Genomic DNA, 24,017 nt, shown 5'->3' on the forward strand with positions numbered 1-24,017 from the left:
GTATACATGCACACACACTCACATGCATGCACACAGCCATATGTATACGTACACACACACATGCATGCACACAGCCATATAAATATGTACACTCACACAAATGCATGTACACAGCCACATGTATAAGTACACACACACATTCATGTGCACAGCCACATGTATACGTACACACACAAACTCACGCACACATGCATGCACACAGCCATATGTATACGTACACACATGCATGTACACAGCCACATGTATACGTACACACACATGCATCTACACAGCCACATGTATATGTACAAACACACCTGAATGTACACAGCCATATGTATATGTACAAACACACACCTGAATGTACACAGCCATATGTATATGTACAAACACACCTGAATGTACACAGCCATATGTATATGTACAAACACACACCTGAATGTACACAGCCATATGTATATGTACAAACACACCTGAATGTACACAGCCACATGTATATGTACAAACACACACCTGAATGTACACAGCCATATGTATATGTACAAACACACACCTGAATGTACACAGCCATATGTATATGTACAAACACACACCTGAATGTACACAGCCATATGTATATGTACAAACACACACCTGAATGTACACAGCCATATGTATATGTACAAACACACACCTGAATGTACACAGCCATATGTACAAACACACCTGAATGTACACAGCCATATGTATATGTACAAACACACACCTGAATGTAGAGCTGCAACAACTAATCGTCATAATCGATTATGAAAATAGTTGTCAACGAATCTCATAATCGATTAATCGATTAGTTGGTTTGCAATTAGTTGGTCTGTGCACAACACTAGCTGCTTCACTCCAATGAGCTCCTGCACATGGTATTGTGTTTTATGGTTATGTCCTTAGCCTAAAGGACATCTACTTTTCACTTTTTCAGGACAGTATAAGTTTACAACTACCCCTGGCTTATGTGCAACCCAGATATAATAGTCATCATTTGGATTGTTTATATTAAATCTGGTGATTTTGAACTATGCTTTTCATGATATAGTGCTGAACTTGTTATTTACACCTAGCCCCTAGATTGATGGGAATTATTTAAATTGATGTGCACTATTATCTGTTTGCACAATTATTAGCAGATGCTTGCTATTGCTGATTATATGTACTGTATAAATAAATGTGTAAGGCTTTGTCCTGTTATTGATATACAGTCCTTAGCGCTTTTGATTTTGTTTTTTATAGTTTTTTTATATTTTTAATAAATTGTGACAATATGTACCAGATTCAATAAGTATATATTCGTTATTTTTAGAGCGGACTAGATATTCCCCCTAACCTTATAGCTGGTTATTTACCATTGCATATAGATATTCAAGATATTTTTATGTTAGAATGAAGTCAAGGGTTACTTTATTGAGAAGCCCCTTGCCAAGGTATAAAACACTTAGCATTGGTGAAGAGCTAACAAAGATAAATATCCCACTTTGGTGAAATTGACAAAACCCTACTTATACACCTCAACAGCCTTTTCTCTGCTGCAGGAAATATAGCTGCAAACAGAGAACCAGCTTTAACCAGAAGCATGTGGACATGTTGAGATTTTTGCATTTCAATGCAAAGTTTCTGAAAGAGTGAATAACAGAATGTTATTAACAGTGATAGTCTAACTCTTTCAAGTTCTACCTCTTTTCAAACAGTTTGTGGTTTTGTTTTATTATAAAACTGTGCTCTGCTGCTTAAAAATTTAAGAAACAGTTGTGTTAATGTAAAGTTTTAGTCTGAAGTTTATATTTGTAACACTTATTATGTGGATTATATTTAAAACATAGAAAACTATTATTGATTCTATTTTTATCCGATTAGTCGATTAATCGAAAAAATAATCGTCCGATTAATCGATTATGAAAATAGTCGTTAGTTGCAGCCCTACCTGAATGTACACAGCCATATGCATATGTACAAACACACCTGAATGTACACAGCCACATGTATATGTACAAACACACCTGAATGTACACAGCCACATGTATATGTACAAACACACACCTGAATGTACACAGCCACATGTATATGTACAAACACACACCTGAATGTACACAGCAATATGTATATGTACAAACACACACCTGAATGTACACAGCCATATGTACAAACACACCTGAATGTACACAGCCATATGTATACGTATACACACTTGCATGAACACAGCCACATGTATGAGTGCACACAGCCACATGTATACGCACATACACACTCACGCACATGAATGTACACAGCCACATGTATATGTACACAAGCACTCACATACATGCGTGCACACAGCCACATGTACTGTATACATGCTGTACATGCACACAGCCATATGTATACGAACACACACGTACAAAGTCACATGTATACGTACACACACATCCACAAATATACATACTCACATACATGCATGTACACAGCCACATGTATACGTACACACATGCACATAGCCACATGTATACGTACACAGGCATGGGCACAGCCTTATGTAAAAGTACACTCACATGCATGTACACAGCCACATGTATACGTACACACACTCAGAAATATGCAATGTACACAGTCGCATGTATAGGTTCACAAACATGCATATACACAGTCACATGTATACGTACCCACAAACACATGAATGGCCACAGCCTTATGTAAACGTACTAACATGTACACAGCCACATGTATAGGTACTCACAGAGCCACATGTATAGGTACACACAAACACACATACATGTACACTCACGCAAAGTCCAAGCATTCTTTATTTGAATGTGTTGTGTTAATAAAGTTGTCCGTTTAAATAAAGTTGATTGAGAGAAAAAAAAAAAAAGAACCCATGTGAGGTTACGCTGTTCGTTTTAATAAAGTTGAGACTTCCTTAGTGATCGTGCTTATAACCAGCATGGGGAAGAGCCGAGCTCGTAGGTTTAAAGCAGCAGCCTTTAGCCCAACCGCAGCTGTGATGAAGACGCCAATTGAGGACGAAGAGAATGAAGAAGAGGAAAGCTTGCAAGCCGAAGAGCTACTGCAGAAAGTGAGAGACGAAGATAATTGTGACTATGAGTGGAGAGCTGGCAATGATAGATGTTGAAATATTATCATAAGCGGAGAAAAGATATGCAAGGAGGGATAGTAAAGTGCGTTGGATGTTATTGTAGGATGGTAATTCTAAAGGTGAAAGGCTGACTACATGTCTGTGAGAGGTTTATGAAGGTAAGGGTAAAGTTTAGAGAGAGGACCCAGTAAAGATGGACGTATGGGGAGAGTTTTGTATAAATTTATTGGACTAAGAATCAAGCAGTAATTGGAGGAGAACCAAGTGTTAGGAAGACTATTTGGTAGCAGTTGTGACTGAGTATTAAAGGGACAGGGGATGTACTAAAAGGAATGACAAAGAGAAATGACAAAATAGAATGCCCAAAGACTTTAATTAATGGGATGTAAAGTTAAAATTGCTATAACAACATAACTAAGTAACTATTTACCAGGTATGTTCCTCAGGTACAGTATCTTATTCTGAAAGTGATCTTACGGCAGATTATAGCTGTTTTCTATGGAATGACAAGGGTGAATGACGAAATGTAATGCCCATAGACCAGTGGTCTCAAAGTACAGGCCCTGGGGCCATTTGAGGCCCCCAAGATAGTTTCATATGGCCCTCCCTTGTTTAATAGATAAACCATTAATTTGGACTGTGAATTCTTTTTTAGGGTTCTAAGAGGTGTAACTACTTGTTGTTCTATATAGGCACTCACAAGATAAATATAAATACAAGTGTCCAGTGTAGACTCCCACCATGCACTGCTTGGATAAATGTCACTTTTAACATTGTTATACAGTTCCAGAACGATCACTTCACTTGGCACTCACAAGATAAATGTAGACAATTGTGTATGTCTGTTGTGGGCTACAACTCCCACCATGCACTACTACTTGGGTAAATGTCACTTCCAGTTCCTAGTATTATCTAGCACTTACTCAGTTCAAGCGGCCCCCATGGGCAAAGAACACTTGGCCAGTGGCCCCCAGATACATTGAGTTTGATACCCCTGCCATAGACTATAATAGGATTACATTTAGTACTATAGCAACAAAAATATGAGACATATCGACTAGATATTTACCAGATATATTCCCCAGGTACAGTAGCATATTCTGAAAGTAAGATTACGTCAGATTATAGCTGCTTTCTATGGAATGACAAAATGGAATGCCCATAGACTATAATGGGATTACATGCAACAAGTATATATAACTTCCCAGTTATCACATAAAGTATTTCACAACGGATATAGAACCAACATATTAAAATACCATAGAAAGTAGTTGTACGTCCAATATATAATACAGAGAATATAGGGTAAAACTTCAAAGTGACCTGTATACTTCTAATCAGATCAGAAAAGTATATATCACCCCTGTTGGTATGTAAGTGCCTGCATATGATGGAAGCAGAGGAAAAAGTTTTTTCTAATATATGTCCCTGGAAAGAGGTGTGGACAATTCCAAGCGGTGGCCTCAGAAAATGCTGTCAATGGATGCTGCTCTAATTATACTGAGAGGACTGTGATCCTCCTCCCAAATGGAACTTGAAAGACAAAAACAGAGAGAGAGAGCGCAAACCACTCTAAGGGTAAAAGTATTTAATACAAAATGTGAAGCGCAAGTAAAAAATATACGTACAGGAATTAAAAACAACAAAGCATATAGTGCTCTTATTAAAACTAAATTTAGTGAACATTGCTGTAATATCAAAAACAAAATCGAGACCTATAGTGTACCTGACCATTTCAGACACTTTCATAATGCTAATTCTACGGGACTAAAAATCAGTCATTGACTGGATTCCGCTTAATAGTTCCAATAATGGATTAAAAACTCTACGACAGAGTGAAACATACTGGATTCACGAACTCCAGACTTGGAACACAGTCAATCGTAAAGGTCTTAATATTGACTTAGACCTTCAGGCTTTTATGTAACTATGTTGCAGCACTTTGGGTGTTCTCATTCGAATATTAGGATTTGGGGGATTCTTTGACATAGGTTTTTCGCCTTAGTTATATGTAGCATTCCTCTATGTCTCACATACTTTGTATTGCATGTCTGCACACTGTAAGGATTATTTACACTGTGTCCTTTTTAATGTTCATTTCATAATCAGTATAGGCTTTTGGAGTCTAGCTAGCAGCTATTCTCATAAATACATACACCTATTTTCGTTCTTTGGTTTAACACGCCATGTTGTATCACAGAGGAGTAGTGTTTCCATATATCTTCTCTCTCCTCTTTTAGCAGTTACAGCTGATATTTTTTCAGAGCCATCTATGAGATCACATAATAGTCACCACCCATTTTTGATAGCAGATATGATTTCAAATTTAGTATCCTGGATTGTTTTCTCATATCACAGTATACAACTACTTACATCATTAACTATTGATAGTTTGTATTTTGTCTGCCGGAGAGCTTTTTACGTGTTCTAATGTTTTCAATCATAAGCGTTTTATTTGCTTTGCAATGTTTTTATATTACTAATTTTTTTACATTGTACCCTTTTTACAATGTTACTTAATACATGCTTGTATGTGTATAGCTATATAAGTATTGACCAATAGCTAGGTATATGCCTTCTTAGCACTTTATGTATTATATCACATATCGCTATGACAGCTACTTGGGAGGATTTCATTGGCTTCAGTAGCCAATCATTAAGTGACACGTAGTCAGCCAATCAGACGCTGCAACGTACCTGACCTTTGACAGCCCGCTGAATTCAAAAGGAAGTAAGCGGTTTGTTGATACATCACCTCTTGACAAAGTCAGGTTGGATCCAGATGAAACCGTACTCACATGATCTCCAGACACAGGCTATTACAACTTTGAGTAGCCCCGCACCTCCAAGTCTTTACGGCGTTCCGGTTGCACTTAGACTGTAGTAAGGACCGAGTGGCACAAGTCAACGCTCATCTGGCCTGCAACTTAGTTTCTGTGGTGATATGCACTATATGCTTTGTTGTTTTTAATTCCTGTACGTATATTTTTTACTTGCATTTCACATTTTGCATTAAATTCTTTTACTCTTAGTGGTTTGCGCTCTTTCTCTGTTTTTGTCTTAAACGTTCCAAACATATCTGGTAAATATCTAGTTGATATGTCTCATAGTTTTGTTGCTATAGCACTTTTAAATGAAATCCCATTATAGTCTATGGGCATTCCATTTTGTCATTCACCCTTGTCATTCCATAGAAAGCAGCTATAATCTGACATAATCTCACTTTCAGAATATGTTACTGTACCTGGGGAATATATCTGGTAAATAATATCTATTTGATATGTCTCATAGTTTTGTTGCTTCAACACTTTTTTTTTTTAATTTTACATCCCATTAAAGTCTATGGGCATTCCATTTTGTCATTCACCCTTGTCATTCCTTTTAGTACATCCCAAGGGACAGTCTAGTCAAAATTAAACTTTCATGATTCAGATAGGGCATGTCATTTTAAACAACTTTTCAATTTACTTTTATTATCAAATTTGCTTTGTTCCCTGGTGGGATTTTTGAAAAGCTAAACATAGGTAGGCTCAAACTGATTTCTAAACCGTTAAAAACCGCCTCTTAGCTCAGAGCATTTTGAAAGTTTTTCACAGACAGTACTAGTTCATGTGTGTCATATACAGGTGAAACTCGAAAAATTAGAATATTGTGCAAAAGTTCATTTATTTCACTAATGCAACTTAAAAGGTGAAACTAATATGAGACAGACTCATTACATGCAAAGCAAGATAGTCCAAGCCGTGATTTGTCATAATTGTGATGATTATGGCTTACAGCTCATGAAAACCCCAAATCCACAATCTCAGAAAATTACAATATTACATGCAATCAATAAAACTAAGATTGTACATATACAGGGGCGTATTAATGCAAAGGCCAACAAGGCCCGGTGCTTAGGGCGGCAGATTTTGGGGGGCGGCATTTGTCCCAAGTCACTGAATATTTGGGCATGGATTTTTAAATTTTTTTTTTTATTATTATTTTGAACGTGATCAGCTTTTTGCCAAGGTCACGTGCCATTTTTCATCTGCCGCCCGCCTTCCTGTTTGACTGGAACATGAAGCCAGCCGCACATGGATTGAGTCATGCACTTGCGCAGCGCAGGTGATCTCCTCCCAGGCCAGACTCTTGAGTGCCAGTGACGTGAAGATGACCGTCATAGTGGGATGATTGGGATCGGTGGAGGAGGTGGCTGACCCGACTGACTTAACTAGGTAGGAGCAGGGCACTGGGCAGCTTGGTACTGCTGGGAAGCGGTAGCGTTACATTCATCATCATTGTGTAGTGGTAGCGTTAATTTCAAGTCAGCCTAGCCAGGAAAATATTATTATTTTTAGTAATATTTTCCTGGCTAGGCTGACTTGAAATTAACACTACCGCTACACAATGATAATGATCGGATCCCCAATGTTTATTTTGCAGTGAGCTGAGCTAACACCGATCTCCATGTGGTAATAATTACTTCTACGGTCCACCAAATGAAGATCAGTGTTAGCACAGCTCACTGCAAAATAAACATACAGTAATAATATGCCACATAAACATAATGCAGAGTCTGGGTTAGGGTAACTGTATCGTTGCCTTCTGAGCAACAGTCTGATAAATATCTTGAGATAAATATATAAATATAGTGGAGGGATTTATTAAAGTGTCAGTGTTAGGAAGTTTTCTGTAAAATGATAAATTGAGATTGAGTTGCAGGTAGTGTGAAGACTTTCAAGAGTAAATTGCAGAGAGGCAGTTGGAAATCTGGTTGAGTAAAGAGGGAGAGATATCAGGAGAGGAAATATAGATTTGGGTATCATCAGCATATAAGTGGTACTGGAATCCAAAGGAGGCTATAAGTTTTCCAAGGGAGGATTTATAGAGAGAGAAAAGCAAGGGGCCCAAGACAGAGCCTTGCCCTTGCGGTATTCCAACTGAGAGAGGCATAGGATCGCAAGATATGTTGTTAAAGGAAACTGAAAACGAGTGGTTTGAGAGATATGAGGCAAACCAGGAGAGGGCTGTGTCTCAGATGCCAAATGAATGTAGTATTTTTAGGAGGAGAGAATGGTCGACTGTGTCAAAAGCAGCGGATAGGTCAAGAAGAATTAGTAAGGAGTAGTGGCCTTTTGCTTTAGCTGATAACAGGTCATTTGTTACTTTAGCAAGAGCAGTTTCTGTTGAGTGTTTAGGGCAGAAACCAGATTGTAGTGGATCAAGTAAGGAGTTAGTTGTGAGAAATTGAGTTAGCCGATTGTAGACCAGTCATTCCATTAATTTTGAAGCAAAGGCAAGTAAGGAGACCGGTCGATAGTTAGAAGGGGTGGAAGGGTCAAGCGAGGGCTTTTTTTATTGTCTCATGTCTCATCTTTCTCTTGGCAATGCCCCATAGATTCTCTATGGGGTTCAGGTCAGGCGAGTTTGCTGGCCAATCAAGCACAGTAATCCCACGGTCATTGAACCAGGTTTTGGTGCTTTTGGCAGTGTGGGCAGGTGCCAAGTCCTGCTGGAAAATGAAGTCAGCATCCCCATAGAGCTCGTCTGCGGAAGGAAGCATGAAGTGCTCAAAAATCTCCTGGTAGACGGCTGCGTTGATCCTGGACTTAAAGGGACACTGAACACAAATTTTTTTTCTTTAGTGATTCAGATAGAGCATGCAATTTTAAGCAGCTTTCTAATTTACTCCTTTTAGCAAATGTTCTTCATTCTCTTGGTATCTTTATTTGAAAAGTAAGAATGTAAGTTTAGATGCCAGCCCATTTTGGTGAACAACCTGGGTTGTTCTTCCTGATTGGTGGATACATTCATCCACCAATAAACAAGTGCTGTCCAAGGTTCTGGACTTTCTTTTTCAAATAAAGATAACAAGAGAACGAAGAAAAATTGATAATAGGAGTAAATTAGAAAGTTGCTTAGAATTGCATGCTCTAACTGAATCCTAAAAGGAAAAAAAATGGGTTCATTGTCCCTTTTAATGAAGCACAGTGGACCAACACCAGCAGATGACATGGCTCCCCAAATCAACACAGACTGTGGAAACTTCACACTGGACTTCAAACATCTTGCAGTGTGTGCCTCTCCATTCTTCCTCCATACTCTGGGTCCTTGGTTTCCAAATGAGATGCAAAATTAGCTCTCATCAGAAAAGAGGACTTTGGACCAGGTAAGACGCTTCTGACGTTGTTTGTTCAGGAGTGGCTTGACAAGAGGAATACAACATTTGAAGCCCATGTCCAGGATCCGTCAGTGTGTGGTGGCTCTTGATGCACTGACTCCAGCCTCAGGCCACTCCTTGTGAAAGTCCCCAACATTTTTGAATGGCCTTTTCCTGACCATCCTCTCCAGGCTGCGGTCATCCCTGCTGCTTGTGCACCTTTTTCTTCCACACTTTTCCCTCCCACATAACTTTCTATGAATGTGCTTTGATATAGCACTTTAGGAACATCCAACTTCTTTTGCAATTACCTTTTTGAGGCTTTCCCTCCTTATGGAGGGTGTCAATGATGGTTTTCTGCACAACTGTCAGGTCAGCAGTCTTTCCCAGGATTGTGATTCCTACTTTACCAGACTGAGAGACCATTTAAAGGCTCATACTATCTTACTTTGCATGTAATAAGTCTATTTCATATATTAGTTCCACTTTTTAAGTTGCATTAGTGAAATAAATGAACTTTTGCACGATATTCAAATTTTCTGAGTGTCATCTGTAGATAACAATTTGCTCACTCCCGTGGAGTTATTTAGGAGTCTGCACTGGTTGGCTAAACTGCATGTCTGTCAAAAGCACTGAGATAGAAGGGCAGTCTGCAGATCTTAGATACAAGGTAGTCACAGAGGTAAAACACATATATTAATTTAACTGTGTTGGTAATGCAAAACTGGGTAATGGGTAATAAAGGGATTAACTTTTTAAACAATAAAAATTCTGGTGTAGACTGTGTCCCTTTAAGCAGGACTAGGAGGAGGACTGAGTGTTTGGAGAACTGGGTATTTGGTGGACTGTGTAATTGGCAGCAGATTGGGGAGGGTTAACTGCATTGTGTACTTGAAAACAGGTCTGATTATTAGGCAGAACTGTGTAAGTTGACTAGGTTGGGGCTTAGACTGCACATTTGGCAGCAGCTGGGCTGGTCTGTCTATTTTGCTGCAACTAGAATTTGACAGCTTATTTGAAAGCAGTTGGGGTGGGAGGCTTAGTTGTTGTTGTTATTTATTTGTATAGCACCGCCAAATTCTGTAACGCTGGGTTTTTGCTAAAAATACAGTACATAAAACTAAACAAATCTAGTACAGGAGGAAGAGGGCCCTGCTCCGGAGAGCTCACGTCTACAGGTTTAGGGTGCAGAGACATAAGGTTGGGGTAGCCTGTTACATCAGTTGTAGTTGCAGTAGTGAGTCAGGCAGTTCATGTATTAGTTTGGTTCGTATAAGGTATGGAGGAGATATATGGTACGCTTCTTTGAATAGGTGGGTTTTCAAGGAGTGTCTGAAGCTATACAAGGTTGGAGACAGTCTTATGGAGCGGGGTAGAGATCTCCAGAGGACAGGAGCAGCACATGCAAAGTCTTGGAGGCAGGAGTGGGACGTAGCAATAACAGGAGTAGAGAGACGTAGGTCAGAGGTTACCTGGGGTGGGGTGTTTAGAATACAGTCTCCAACTGTCAGAGAAATGTCAGGCGTTGGATGTCTCGAAAAGGGGGGAATAAGAAGCAGCTCAGTTTTGGACAGATTGAGTTGCAGGTAGTGTGAAGACTTTCAAGAGTAAATTGCAGAGAGGCAGTTGGAAATCTGGTTGAGTAAAGAGGGAGAGATATCAGGAGAGGAAATATAGATTTGGGTATCATCAGCATATAAGTGGTACTGGAATCCAAAGGAGGCTATAAGTTTTCCAAGGGAGGATTTATAGAGAGAGAAAAGCAAGGGGCCCAAGACAGAGCCTTGCAGTACTCCAACTGAGAGAGGCATAGGATCGCAAGATATGTTGTTAAAGGAAACTGAAAACGAGTGGTTTGAGAGATATGAGGCAAACCAGGAGAGGGCTGTGTCTCAGATGCCAAATGAATGTAGTATTTTTAGGAGGAGAGAATGGTCGACTGTGTCAAAAGCAGCGGATAGGTCAAGAAGAATTAGTAAGGAGTAGTGGCCTTTTGCTTTAGCTGATAACAGGTCATTTGTTACTTTAGCAAGAGCAGTTTCTGTTGAGTGTTTAGGGCAGAAACCAGATTGTAGTGGATCAAGTAAGGAGTTAGTTGTGAGAAATTGAGTTAGCCGATTGTAGACCAGTCATTCCATTAATTTTGAAGCAAAGGTAAGTAAGGAGACCGGTCGATAGTTAGAAGGGGTGGAAGGGTCAAGCGAGGGCTTTTTTTTATTGGTATGATTGACGCATGCTTGAATGTATCTAGAAATGTGCCAGGGGTGAGAGAACAGTTTAAAGGACTCAGAATGATGCAAGTGCTAGAAGCAGGACTAAAAGTGTTAGGACTGTGTCAGCAGCTGTGTCTGGATTATGCGTTTGACAGCATTTGGGGCTTGGCTGCTATTTGGCAGCGGTGGATGTGCACTCAGGCTATCATACACCCTATCATACTTTTATGGAATCTAGAAATATCTTAAAACCTTTCTGAGTATTCAGAATACAGGCAACTTTTATTTTTGTTTTACTGACAAGTTAGTTTAGGGAATAGTGGGTGGAGAACTGAATAAGGCAGCTCTTGTGTACACAGTTTAGCACAAATTTTAACATGTATATAAGAGCAGTGGAGGAGACCGAGTTAGAAACAGGTTAAGAGAGAACATTGTGGAATTATTTGTCTTGTTGGATCAAATATTTATATTCCTGGCTTAAAGGGACAGTCTAGTCAAAATTAAACTTTAATGATTCAGAGCATACAATTTTAAACAACTTTCCCAATTACTTTTATCATTAAATTTGCTTTGTTCCCTTGGTGGTATTTTTTGAAAAGCTAAACCTAGGTAGGCTCAAACCTGATTTCTAAACCGTTGAAAACCGCCTCTTAGCTCAGAGCATTTTAAGTTTTTCACAGTTAGACAGTACTAGTTCATATATATGTAACAATATGCTCACTCTCGTAAAGTAATTTAGGAGTTGCCACTGATTGGCTAAACTGCATGTCTATCAAAAGCACTGAGATAAGGGGGCAGTCTGCAGAGGCTTAGATACAAGGTAATCAGAAGTAAAACATAAATTAATATAACTGTGTTGGTTATGCGGGACTGGGTAATAAAGGGATTATCTATCTTTTTAAACAATAAAAATCCTGATGTAGACTGTCCCTTTTAATGTGTGTAAAGTAGTGAGAGAGCCACAATGTAATGGTTAGAGTTGGTTTAAAGGTTCAGTGTGTCCAGCTATCACCTTGTTTGTGTTGAAGTGAAGGTCAATTTTGACAAATTAGTGCCCGGTTTTTAATAATCCTATTAAAAATAAGGGCACTTTTATTCATCAAATTTGACATTTCAAGCGTTTTCTTCAGAAACTTAGCTTTTTAATCCTGAAAGCTGCTCCATTGATTTCCCCTGGCCGCCGCAAGCCTCTGCTTACATCAGAAATGACGAATCCGGCTTCCTCCAATCACTACGTTCCCATGGCCTGAGGGAACGCCGTGATTGGATGAAGTGGAATCGTCATTTTGGGCTTGCGACGGGCAGAGGAAGTGCTGCAGCGGCTCTCAGGATTAAAAGGTACGTTTCTGAAGAAAACGCTTGAAATGTCAAATTTGATGAATAAAAGTGCCCTTGTTTTTAATAGGATTATTAAAAACCGGGCTCTAATTTGTCAAAATTGACCTTCACTTTAAGAGCTGCATAAACAGTAATGCTCTTTCTCACCACAGTTGCAGAGCCCTTGCCCTGAAGTCAGGGAGTTTGCTTGTGCTAACATCTCTAAGCTGGTCCAGCAGAAGCAAGTCATCCCATCCTTCCTTAAAAGAGATGCTGTGAGATGTCTTGGGCCACTGCTGCTTGATAAGTGCCTATCTGTTCGTGAAACAGCAGCTGGGGCTTTACGGTAATTCTTAAATTGTAATTCTTTATTTGGAAATTCCTATTAGCTGGATGTGTTTATTTTCCTGTCTTCAACATTTAATGCACCTTTTTCTTTAATGGCTAGTGTTTTGTTTTCCTGACTGTTAATATGTATATATTTTATGTGGAAACGTCAATGCACTTTATTTTGCACCAATGATTGAAATCACATTTTCTTTAAGGAATCTAAGCGCTTGTGGAGGCTTTGAAGTATGTGACGACATGGTATCCAAGGACATAATGACGCCCCTTGTGGCTGTGTTGCGAGAGGTTGGTCATTTTTGCAATTTTGGAAATAATCTTACCTGTCAAGTTGAAATGGTTTAACACACATGGAAATACTTCAACAAATAATTATGGCTTTAATTTGAATTTCTTTATTTAAGATAGAACTACAAAAAATTTGTAAATATAATCAGGCCTTATGCGGGTACCAAACAATTAAGTCATGGTCTAATGCAGCTTTATATCTGAGAAGCATTTTGCAATGAACAATGTAGTTTTGTTTTTGATTTTTTTCTAGTGGAGTATGATTATTTTTTCTATGGCTTTCCTGTTTTCCAGAATGAAATGGCTGTTGCTAACCAATCCGAAAACCTTCTTTTACATATACAGGTGTATGCAAAAGTTTAGGCACCTCTGACAATTTCCATGATTTTCATTTATAAATAATTGGGTGTTTGGATCAGCAATTTCATTTTAATCTATCAAATAACTGAAGGACACAGTAATATTTCAGTAGTGAAATGAGGTTTATTGGATTAACAGAAAATGTGCAATATGCATCAAAATGAAATTTGGCAGGTGCATACATTTGGGCACCCAAACAGAAATATTGCATCAATATTTAGTAGAGCCTCCTTTAGCAGAAATAACAGCCTCTAGATGCTTCCTTTAGCCTGTAATGAGTGTCTGGATCCTGGATGAAGGTATTCTGGACCATTCCTCCTTGCAAAACATCTCCGGTTTGGTGGTTGCTGAGCTTGGACAGCCCGCTTCAAATCACCCCACAGATTTTCAATGATATTTAGGTCTGGGGACTGGGATGGCCATTCCAGAACATTTTACTTGTTCCTCTGCATAAATGCCAGATTAGATTTTGAGCAGTGTTTTGGGTCGTTGTCTTGTTGAAATATCCAGCCCCGGTGTAACTTCAACTTTGTGACTGTTTCCTCAACATTATTCTCAAGTATCTGCTGATATCGAGTGGAATCCATGCGACCCTCAACTTTAACAAGATTCCCAGTACCGGCACTGGCCACAAAGCCCCACAGCATGATGGAACATCCACCAAATTTTACTGTGGTAGCAAGTGTTTGTCTTGGAATTCTGTGTTCTTTTGCTGCCATGCATAACCCCCCTTGTTATGACCAAATAACTCAATCTTTGTTTCATCAGTCCACAGCACCTTCTTCCAAAATGAAGTTGGCTTGTCCAAATGTGCGTTTGCATACCTCAAGCGACTCTGCAACTGTTTGTGGCGTGTGTGCACAAAAGGCATCTTCCGCGTCACTCTCCCATACAGCTTCTCCTTGTGCAAAGTGCGCGGAATTGTTGAATGATGCCTAGTGACACCATCTGCAGCAAGATGATGTTGTAGGTCTTTGGAGGTGGGCTGTTTTTGACTGTTCTCACCATCCTTTGCCTCTCCAATATTTTACTTGGCCTGCCACTTCTGGCCTTAACAAGAACTGTGCCTGTGGTCTTCCATTTCCTCACTATGTTCCTCACAGTGGACACTGACAGCTTAAATCTCTGCTATAGCATTTTGTAGCCTTCCCCTAAAGAATAATGTTGAACAATCTTTGTTTTCAGGTCATTTGAGAGTTGTTTTGAGTCCCCCATGTTGCCACTCTTCAGAGGAGAGCCAAAGAGAACAACAACTTGCAATTGGCCACCTTAAATACCTGTTCTCATGATTGGATGCACCTGTCTATGAAGTTCAAGGCTTAATGGTCTCACCAAACCAATTGTGTGTTCCAATTAATCAGTGCTAGGTAGTTACAGGTATTCAAAATGACAAGGGTGCCCAAATTTATGCACATAATTTCGTTTTGATGCATATTGCACATTTTCTGTTAATCCAATAAACCTCATTTCACTACTGAAATATTACTGTGTCCTTCAGTTATTTGATAGATCAAAATAAAATTGCTGATCCAAACACCCAATTAATTATAAATGAAAATTATGTAAATTGTCAGGGGTGCCTAAACTTTTGCATACAATTGTGTGTGTGTGTATATGTATGTATGTTTTTATATATAATATCAGTTAGGGTTGAGTAAGGTAAAGGACACTTATCATGGGAGAATGATCGCCGTCATCCACACAGCGTAGAGCTAGCTTGCTAGTTCGAAGTTCCTGCACTCGGCGTGGAGGATATCGGGTTAGAAGGCTGCTGTAAACAAAATTCAAACAGAGGCAGGACTCCCAAAGAGCTTGTAGTTAGGGCTCATTAATATGAGTAAACATTCGTAGCAGCACTTGCTGACTGGTATAGACACTAGGCACAGACCACTTCAGTTAAAAGTCACATAGAAAATTTATTGAATGAATATTTAAAAAGTTCATACAGGAGCTGTGCAAACACAAACACTCATGACAGGTTGAAAGACAAGTGACGTCATCTGACGCGTTTCACGCCGGTTGTCGCTTTCTCAAAGATAGTTTGGGAAGTGACCATACAGGGATTAAATAACCAGTACTGCCTATAATCACTCCCACAAACCAATTGACGTTGTATTGCTGTTATACAGAGTACAGACATGTCCAAGCCAAATTGAACTAACTCATAGTTCACAATATTTACAGCGTCCAGACATAGTTTCGGACATATTTAGCTCAAAACTTTATCCACACTCGACAACTTCAATACCATACACAAGTGAAAAAAGAGACATATACAGTTAGTTGTACTTAGTGTGTACATATAAGAAACACCACTAATGATGGAAACTACAAAAGCTGTGAATCAATACAGCAAAGCTTAATAGAAACAAAAACTTTTACAACTTAACCATTATTAGAAATAGATACATATTAATATTAAAGAAAAGATTCAACAGTCAAAAGGAAGAAACTGCTACATTTACCTAATAAAGCATGTAGGAATAAGATAAAAAGAACAAGGAAAAGTTAATAAAAAAACAGTTTGTTCATATGAAGAGAGATATGTTCCAAGAAAAAACACATCATGACCTTGTGGAACTACACAAACAGATCAATACCACACATTACAGACACAAATTTAAACAGAATTCGAATATTACACACAAACAAAAAGAAGCCTTATATTCTTTGGAAAATAACAAAAATATTATGATTACCCCTGCAGACAAAGGTGGGTCGATAGTTATCCAGAATACCACAAACTATTACCAGGAAGCAAACAGACAACTTGGAGATGTAACAACATATAAAAAACTCCCAAAAAATCCACTATGTAGTTTTCAGGAAGACTTAAAAAATCTACTAGACTGGGGAAAGCACCTAGGTATACTGGACAAGAAAATTTATGACTATATGTTGAACAGCCTGTAACAGCTAATTTCAGGCTGGTACCTAAAATCCACAAAAACTTGGACTGCCCACAGGGCCGTCCAATTGTATCTGGTGTTGGGGGTATGAGTGAACATCTTAGTGAGTGGTTGGACAATATACTCCAACCTTTTGTCCAAACAATCCCCAGTTATGTAAAGGACACTACCCATGTAATTAATAAAATTGATAAGCAGCCTTGGGATTCATCTTTTAGCTGGTTAACTATAGATGTGTCTTCACTCTATTCTTGTATCCTCCGTGAGTTGGGTTTGGAGGCAGTAAAATACCATCTACAGCTAAAAAGTGATTTTCCTGAAGATATGATCGAATTTGTCCTGGAAGTTCTGAGATTCTTACTCACACATAATTTTTTTATGTTTGACTCATGATATTACCTACAGATTTGCGGGACTGCAATGGGGGCTAAATTTGCCCCCTCGTACGCAAATCTGTTTTTAGGCTGGTATGAGTCAACTTATATCTATGGGGAAGAAAATATTTTTAGCAATTTCATCAAAATGTATTTAAAATACATTGATGACTTGCTGATTATATGGTCAGGAACAGAAGAACAGGCAAATAACTTTGTAAGTTATTTAAATAACAATAATTTAAATCTAAAATTTAGCCATCAATTTAGTAAACATTCTATTGAGTATCTTGACATCCAACTAAAAGGAGAGGAAACAAAGATACTTACTGAATTGTACAGAAAGAGAATTGCAGGAAATACAATTCAGTGCAGACTCCTGCCATTCTAAACATCTAAAGATAGGCATTCCAAAGGGACAACTAATTAGAATAAGACTAATATGTACAGATATACATAAATATGACAAACATTCCCTAGATCTAACCAACATATTGGAACAAAGAGGCTATAAAAGAGAAACTTTACAGTCACTTAGACAACAGGTTAGAGATAATGGATAGGAATAAACTACTAAGAAATAAAAAAGGAAAAAATAAACAGATCTTGGCAGAAGATGTAAAATTTATTACTCAGTTTAGTAACCAGTTTGGTAACATCAAAGGCATAATAAGTAGGAATCTTGAAATATTGACCCTTGACCAGGATTGCAAAGCCATCTTGGACAGGGGCATAAAATTTATCCCTAAAAAAAAGCATACACTATTGGAAGCCATCTGATTAACTATGTCTATAATTCTGAATCCAAAACTAAAGAGACATGGCTGGCAAGAAAGGGCTTTTTTTTCGGTGTGGCAGATATTGTAATGTGTGCGCACACTGCAAAACAGGAGAAACAATTATATCGACATCTAATAATTATGTACATAACATAAAAACATAATTTATGTAAGAACTTACCTGATAAATTCATTTCTTTCATATTAGCAAGAGTCCATGAGCTAGTGACGTATGGGATATACATTCCTACCAGGAGGGGCAAAGTTTCCCAAACCTTAAAATGCCTATAAATACACCCCTCACCACACCCACAATTCAGTTTAACGAATAGCCAAGAAGTGGGGTGATAAGAAAAAAGTGCGAAAGCATATAAAATAAGGAATTGGAATAATTGTGCTTTATACAAAAAAATCATAACCACCACAAAAAAAGGGCGGGCCTCATGGACTCTTGCTAATATGAAAGAAATTAATTTATCAGGTAAGTTCTTACATAAATTATGTTTTCTTTCATGTAATTAGCAAGAGTCCATGAGCTAGTGACGTATGGGATAATGACTACCCAAGATGTGGATCTTTCCACACAAGAGTCACTAGAGAGGGAGGGATAAAATAAAGACAGCCAATTCCTGCTGAAAATAATCCACACCCAATATAAAGTTTAATGAAAAACATAAGCAGAAGATTCAAACTGAAACTGCTGCCTGAAGTACTTTTCTACCAAAAACTGCTTCAGAAGAAGAAAATACAACAAAATGGTAGAATTTGGTAAAAGTATGCAAAGAGGACCAAGTTGCCGCTTTGCAAATTTGATCAACCGAAGCTTCATTCCTAAACGCCCAGGAAGTAGAAACTGACCTAGTAGAATGAGCTGTAATCCTATGAGGCGGAGTCTTACCCGACTCAACATAGGCAAGATGAATTAAAGATTTCAACCAAGATGCCAAAGAAATGGCAGAAGTTTTCTGGCCTTTCTAAAACCGGAAAGATAACAAATAAACTAGAAGTCTTTCGGAAAGACTTAGTAGCTTCAACATAATATTTCAAAGCTCTAACAACATCCAAAGAATGCAACGATTTCTCCTTAGAATTCTTAGGATTAGGACATAATGAAGGAACCACAATGTCTCTACTAATGTTGTTGGAATTCACAACTTAGGTAAAAATTCAAAAGAAGTTCGCAACACCGCCTTATCCTGATGAAAAATCAGAAAAGGAGACTCACAAGAAAGAGCAGATAATTCAGAAACTCTTCTGGCAGAAGAGATGGCCAAAAGGAACAAAACTTTCCTAGAAAGTAATTTAATATCCAATGAATGCATAGGTTCAAATGGAGGAGCTAGAAGAGCCCCCAGAACCAAATTCAAACTCCAAGGAGGAGAAATTGACTTAATGACAGGCTTTATACGAACCAAAGCTTGTACAAAACAATGAATATCAGGAAGAATAGCAATCTTTTTGTGAAAAAGAACAGAAAGAGCAGAGATTTGACCTTTCAAGGAACTTGCGGACAAACCCTTATCTAAACCATCCTGAAGAAACTGTAATATTCTCGGTATTCTAAAAGAATGCCAAGAAAAATGATGAGAAAGACACCAAGAAATACAAGTCTTCCAGACTCTATAATATATCTCTCTGGATACAGATTTACGAGCCTGTAACATAGTATTAATCACAGAGTCAAAGAAACCTCTTTGACCAAGAATCAAGCGTTCAATCTCCATACCTTTAAATTTAAGGATTTCAGATCCTGATGGAAAAAAGGACCTTGAGACAAAAGGTCTGGTCTTAACGGAAGAGTCCACGGTTGGCAAGAGGCCATCCGGACAAGATCCGCATACCAAAACCTGTGAGGCCATGCTGGAGCTACCAGCAGAACAAACGAGCATTCCTTCAGAATCTTGGAGATTACTCTTGGAAGAAGAACTAGAGGCGGAAAGATATAGACAGGATGATACTTCCAAGGAAGAGATAATGCATCCACTGCCTCCGCCTGAGGATCCCGGGATCTAGACAGATACCTGGGAAGTTTCTTGTTTAGATGAGAAGCCATCAGATCTATTTCTGGAAGTTCCCACATTGAACAATCTGAAGAAATACCTCTGGGTGAAGAGACCATTCGCCCGGATGCAACGTTTGGCGACTGAGATAATCCGCTTTCCAATTGTCCATACCTGGGATATGAACCGCAGAGATTAGACAGGAGCTGGATTCCGCCCAAACCAAAATTCGAGATACTTCTTTCATAGCCAGAGGACTGTGAGTCCCTCCTTGATGATTGATGTATGCCACAGTTGTGACATTGTCTATCTGAAAACAAATGAACAACTCTCTCTTCAGAAGAGGCCAAGACTGAAGAGCTCTGAAAATTGCACGGAGTTCCAAAATATTGATCGGAAATCTCACCTCCTGAGATTCCCAAACCCCTTGTGCCGTCAGATACCCCCCACACAGCTCCCCAACCTGTAAGACTTGCATCTGTTGAGATTATAGTCCAGGTCGGAAGAACAAAGAAGCCCCCTGAACTAAACGATAGTGATCTGTCCACCATGTCAGAGAGTGTCGTAAAATCGGTTTAAAGATATTAATTGAGATATCTTTGAGTAATCCCTGCACCATTGGTTCAGCATACAGAGCTGAAGAGGTCGCATGTGAAAACGAGCAAAGGAGATCGCATCTGATGCGGCAGTCCTAAGACCCAACATTTCCATGCATAAGGCTACCAAAGGGAATGATTGTGACTGAAGGTTTTGACAAGCTGATATCAATGTTAAACTTCTCCTGTCTGACAAGGACAGAGTCATAGACGCTGAATTTATCTAGAAACCTAAAAAGGTTACCCTTGTCTGAGGAATCAATGAACTGATTGGTAAATTGATCCTCCAACCATGAACTTGAAGAAACAACACAAGTCGATTCGTATGAGATTCTTCGAAAATGAGAAGACTGAGCAAGTACCAAGATATCGTCCAAATAAGGAAATACCAAAACCCTATTCTCTGATTACAGAAAGAAGGGCACCGAGAACCTTGAAAAAAATTCTTGGAACTGAGGCTAGGCCAAACGGTAGAGCCACAAAACTGGTAATGCTTGTCTAAAAAGAGAATCTCAGACACTAAAAGTGATCTGGATGAATCGGAATATGCAGATACACATCCTGTAAATCTATTGTAGACATATAATGCCCTTGCCAAACAAAAGGCAGGATAGTCCTACAGTAACCATCTTGAATGTTGGTATCCTAACATAACGATTCAATAATGATAGATCCGGAACTGGTCTGAAGGAATTGACCTTCTTTGGTACAATGAAGAGATAAAATAAAATAAAACCCCAGCCCCTGTTCCAGAACTGGAACTGGCATAAATACTCCAGCCAACTCTAGATCTGAAACACATTTCAGAAATGCTGAGCCTTTGCTGTGTTAACTGGGACACGGGAAGAAAAGAATCTCTTGGCAGGAGGCCTTAACTTGAAGCCAATTCTGTACCTTTCTGAAACAATGTTTCTGAAACCAGAGATTAAGAACGGAATTGATCCAAATTTCTTTGAAGAAAACGTAATCTGCCCCATACCAGCTGAGCTGGAATAAGGGCCGCGCCTTCATAGGTACTTAGGAGCTGGCTATAGGTTTCTATAAGGCTTGGATATATTCCAAACTGGAAATAGTTTCCAAACTGATACCGCTCCTGAGGATGAAGGATCAGGCTTTTGTTCCTTGTTGTGAGGAAAGGAACGAAAATGATTATTTATCCTGGAAAGAAAGGGAAAGCAAAGTTGACTTAGAAGACATGTCAGCATTCCAAGTTTAATCCATAAAGCTTTTCTAGCTAAAATAGCTAGAGACATATACCTGACATCAACTCTAATGATATCAAAAGATGGTATCACCAATAAAATTATTAGCATGTTATAGAATAATAATGCTATAAAATTATGATCTGTTACTTGTTGCGCTAAAGCTTCTAACCAAAAAGTTGAAGCTGCAGCAACATCCGCTAAAAATATAGCAGGTCTAAGAAGATTACCTGAACATAAGGAAGCTTTTCTTAGAAAGGATTTCAATTTTCCTATCTAAAGGATCCTTAAATCAAGTACTATCTGCCGTAGGAATAGTAGTACATTAGCAGGAGTAGAGACAGCCCCATAACCTTAGGGATTTTTGTCCCAAAAAACTCTAATCTGTCAGATGGCACAGGATATAATTTGCTTAAACGTCTAGAAGGAGTAAATAAATTACCCAAATTATTCCATTCCCTGGAAATTACTTCAGAAATAGCATCAGGGAGATAAAACACTTCTGGAATAACTACAGGAGATTTAAAAACCTTATTTAAACGTTTACATTTAGTATCAAGAGGACCAGAATCCTCTATTTCTAATGCAAATAACACTTCTTTAAGTAAAGAACGAATAAATTCCATCTTGAACAAATACAAAGATTTATCAGCATCAACCTCTGAGACAGAAACCTCTGAACCAGAAGAACCATTATCAGTATCAGAATGATGATGTTCATTTAAAAATTCATCTGAAAAAAGAGAAGTTTTAAAAGACTTTTATGTATACTAGAAGGAGAAATAACAGACATAGCCTTCTTAATGGATTTAAAAAATAAAATCTCTTATGTTATCAGGAACACTCTGAAAATTAGATGTTGACGGAACAGCAACAGGTAATGTAACAGTACTAAAGGAAATTTTATCTGCATTAATAAGTTTGACATGACATGCAATACAAATAACAGCTGGAGAAACAGATACCAAAAGTTTATAGCAGATACACTTAGCTTGGTAGCTCCAGCACTGTGCAGTGATTTTCCTGAAGTATCTTCTGACTCAGTTGCAACGTGGAACATCTTGCAATATGTAAAAGAAAAAAACAACATATAAAGCAAAATTGATCAAATTCCTTAAATGACAGTTTCAGGAATGGGAAAAAAATGCCAGTAAACAAGCTTCTAGCAACCAGAAGCAATAAATAATGAGACTTAAATAATGTGGAGACAAAAATGACGCCCATATTTTTTAGCGCCAAAAAAGACGCCCACATTATTTGGCACCTAAATGCTTTTGGCGCCAAATATGACGCCACATCCGGAACGCCGACATTTTTGACGCAAAAAAACGTCAAAAAATGACGCAACTTCCGGCGACACGTATGACGCCGGAAACAGAAAAAAAATTTGCGCCAAAAAAGTCCGCGCCAAGAATGACGCAATAAAATGAAGCATTTTCTGCCCCCGCGAGCCTAACAGCCCACAGGGAAAAAGTCAAATTTTTTAAGGTAAGAAAAAATGATTGAAACAAATGCATTTATCCCAAATATGAAACTGACTGTATGAAAAATAAGGAAAGTTGAACATTCTGAGTCAAGGCAAATAAATGTTTGAATACATATATTTAGAACTTTATAAATAAAGTGCCCAACCATAGCTTAGAGTGTCACAGAAAATAAGATTTACTTACCCCAGGACACTCATCTACATGTTTGTAGAAAGCCAAACCAGTACTGAAACGAGAATCAGCAGAGGTAATGGTATATATAAGAGTATATCGTCAATCTGAAAAGGGAGGTAAGAGATGAATCTCTACGACCGATAACAGAGAACCTATGAAATAGACCCCGTAGAAGGAGATCACTGCATTCAAATAGGCAATACTCTCCTCACATCCCTCTGACATTCACTGCACGCTGAGAGGAAAACCGGGCTCCAACTTGCTGCGGAGCGCATATCAACGTAGAATCTAGCACAAACTTACTTCACCACCTCCATCGGAGGCAAAGTTTGTAAAACTGAATTGTGGGTGTGGTGAGGGGTGTATTTATAGGCATTTTAAGGTTTGGGAAACTTTGCCCCTCCTGGTAGGAATGTATATCCCATACGTCACTAGCTCATGGACTCTTGCTAATTACATGAAAGAAATACAGACTAGATTGCTGTTCTAAATATGTTATTTATGTAATTACATGTGAGGTCTGTGGAAAGCAATACACAGGCTCCACTAGTAGAAATATAAAATATAGAATACGTGAGCACCTCACATCAATTGAAAGGGATCCTCCGAAAACCCCAGTAGCCAAACATTTTAACTTGCACTCGGAGAATAAAAAAGCCTTAAGGTTCAAAGCCATTGACTATATTCCTGCAAATAAGAGAGGAGGTAACGGATATAAAAAATTGCTGGATGTTGAAGTACAATGGATTTTT

At 38.5% G+C, this 24,017-nt stretch overlaps 1 protein-coding gene across 2 annotated transcripts in view; it reads left to right on the forward strand.

The window, feature by feature from the left end:
- The first annotated feature begins 2,891 nt into the window (after positions 1 to 2,891).
- Positions 2,892 to 24,017, forward strand: part of HEATR3 (HEAT repeat containing 3) — a 369,897-nt gene continuing 348,771 nt past the window's right edge. For both annotated transcript variants that reach the window (XM_053699553.1, XM_053699552.1), the window contains exons 1-3: positions 2,892 to 3,058; positions 12,925 to 13,097; positions 13,297 to 13,384. In XM_053699553.1, the coding sequence (XP_053555528.1) occupies positions 2,927 to 3,058; positions 12,925 to 13,097; positions 13,297 to 13,384 (393 nt within the window). In that variant the 5' untranslated portion in view covers positions 2,892 to 2,926. The remainder of the gene's footprint in view (positions 3,059 to 12,924; positions 13,098 to 13,296; positions 13,385 to 24,017) is intronic.

Source organism: Bombina bombina, chromosome 1 (genome assembly GCF_027579735.1).
Source record: "Bombina bombina isolate aBomBom1 chromosome 1, aBomBom1.pri, whole genome shotgun sequence".
NCBI lineage: Eukaryota > Metazoa > Chordata > Amphibia > Anura > Bombinatoridae > Bombina > Bombina bombina.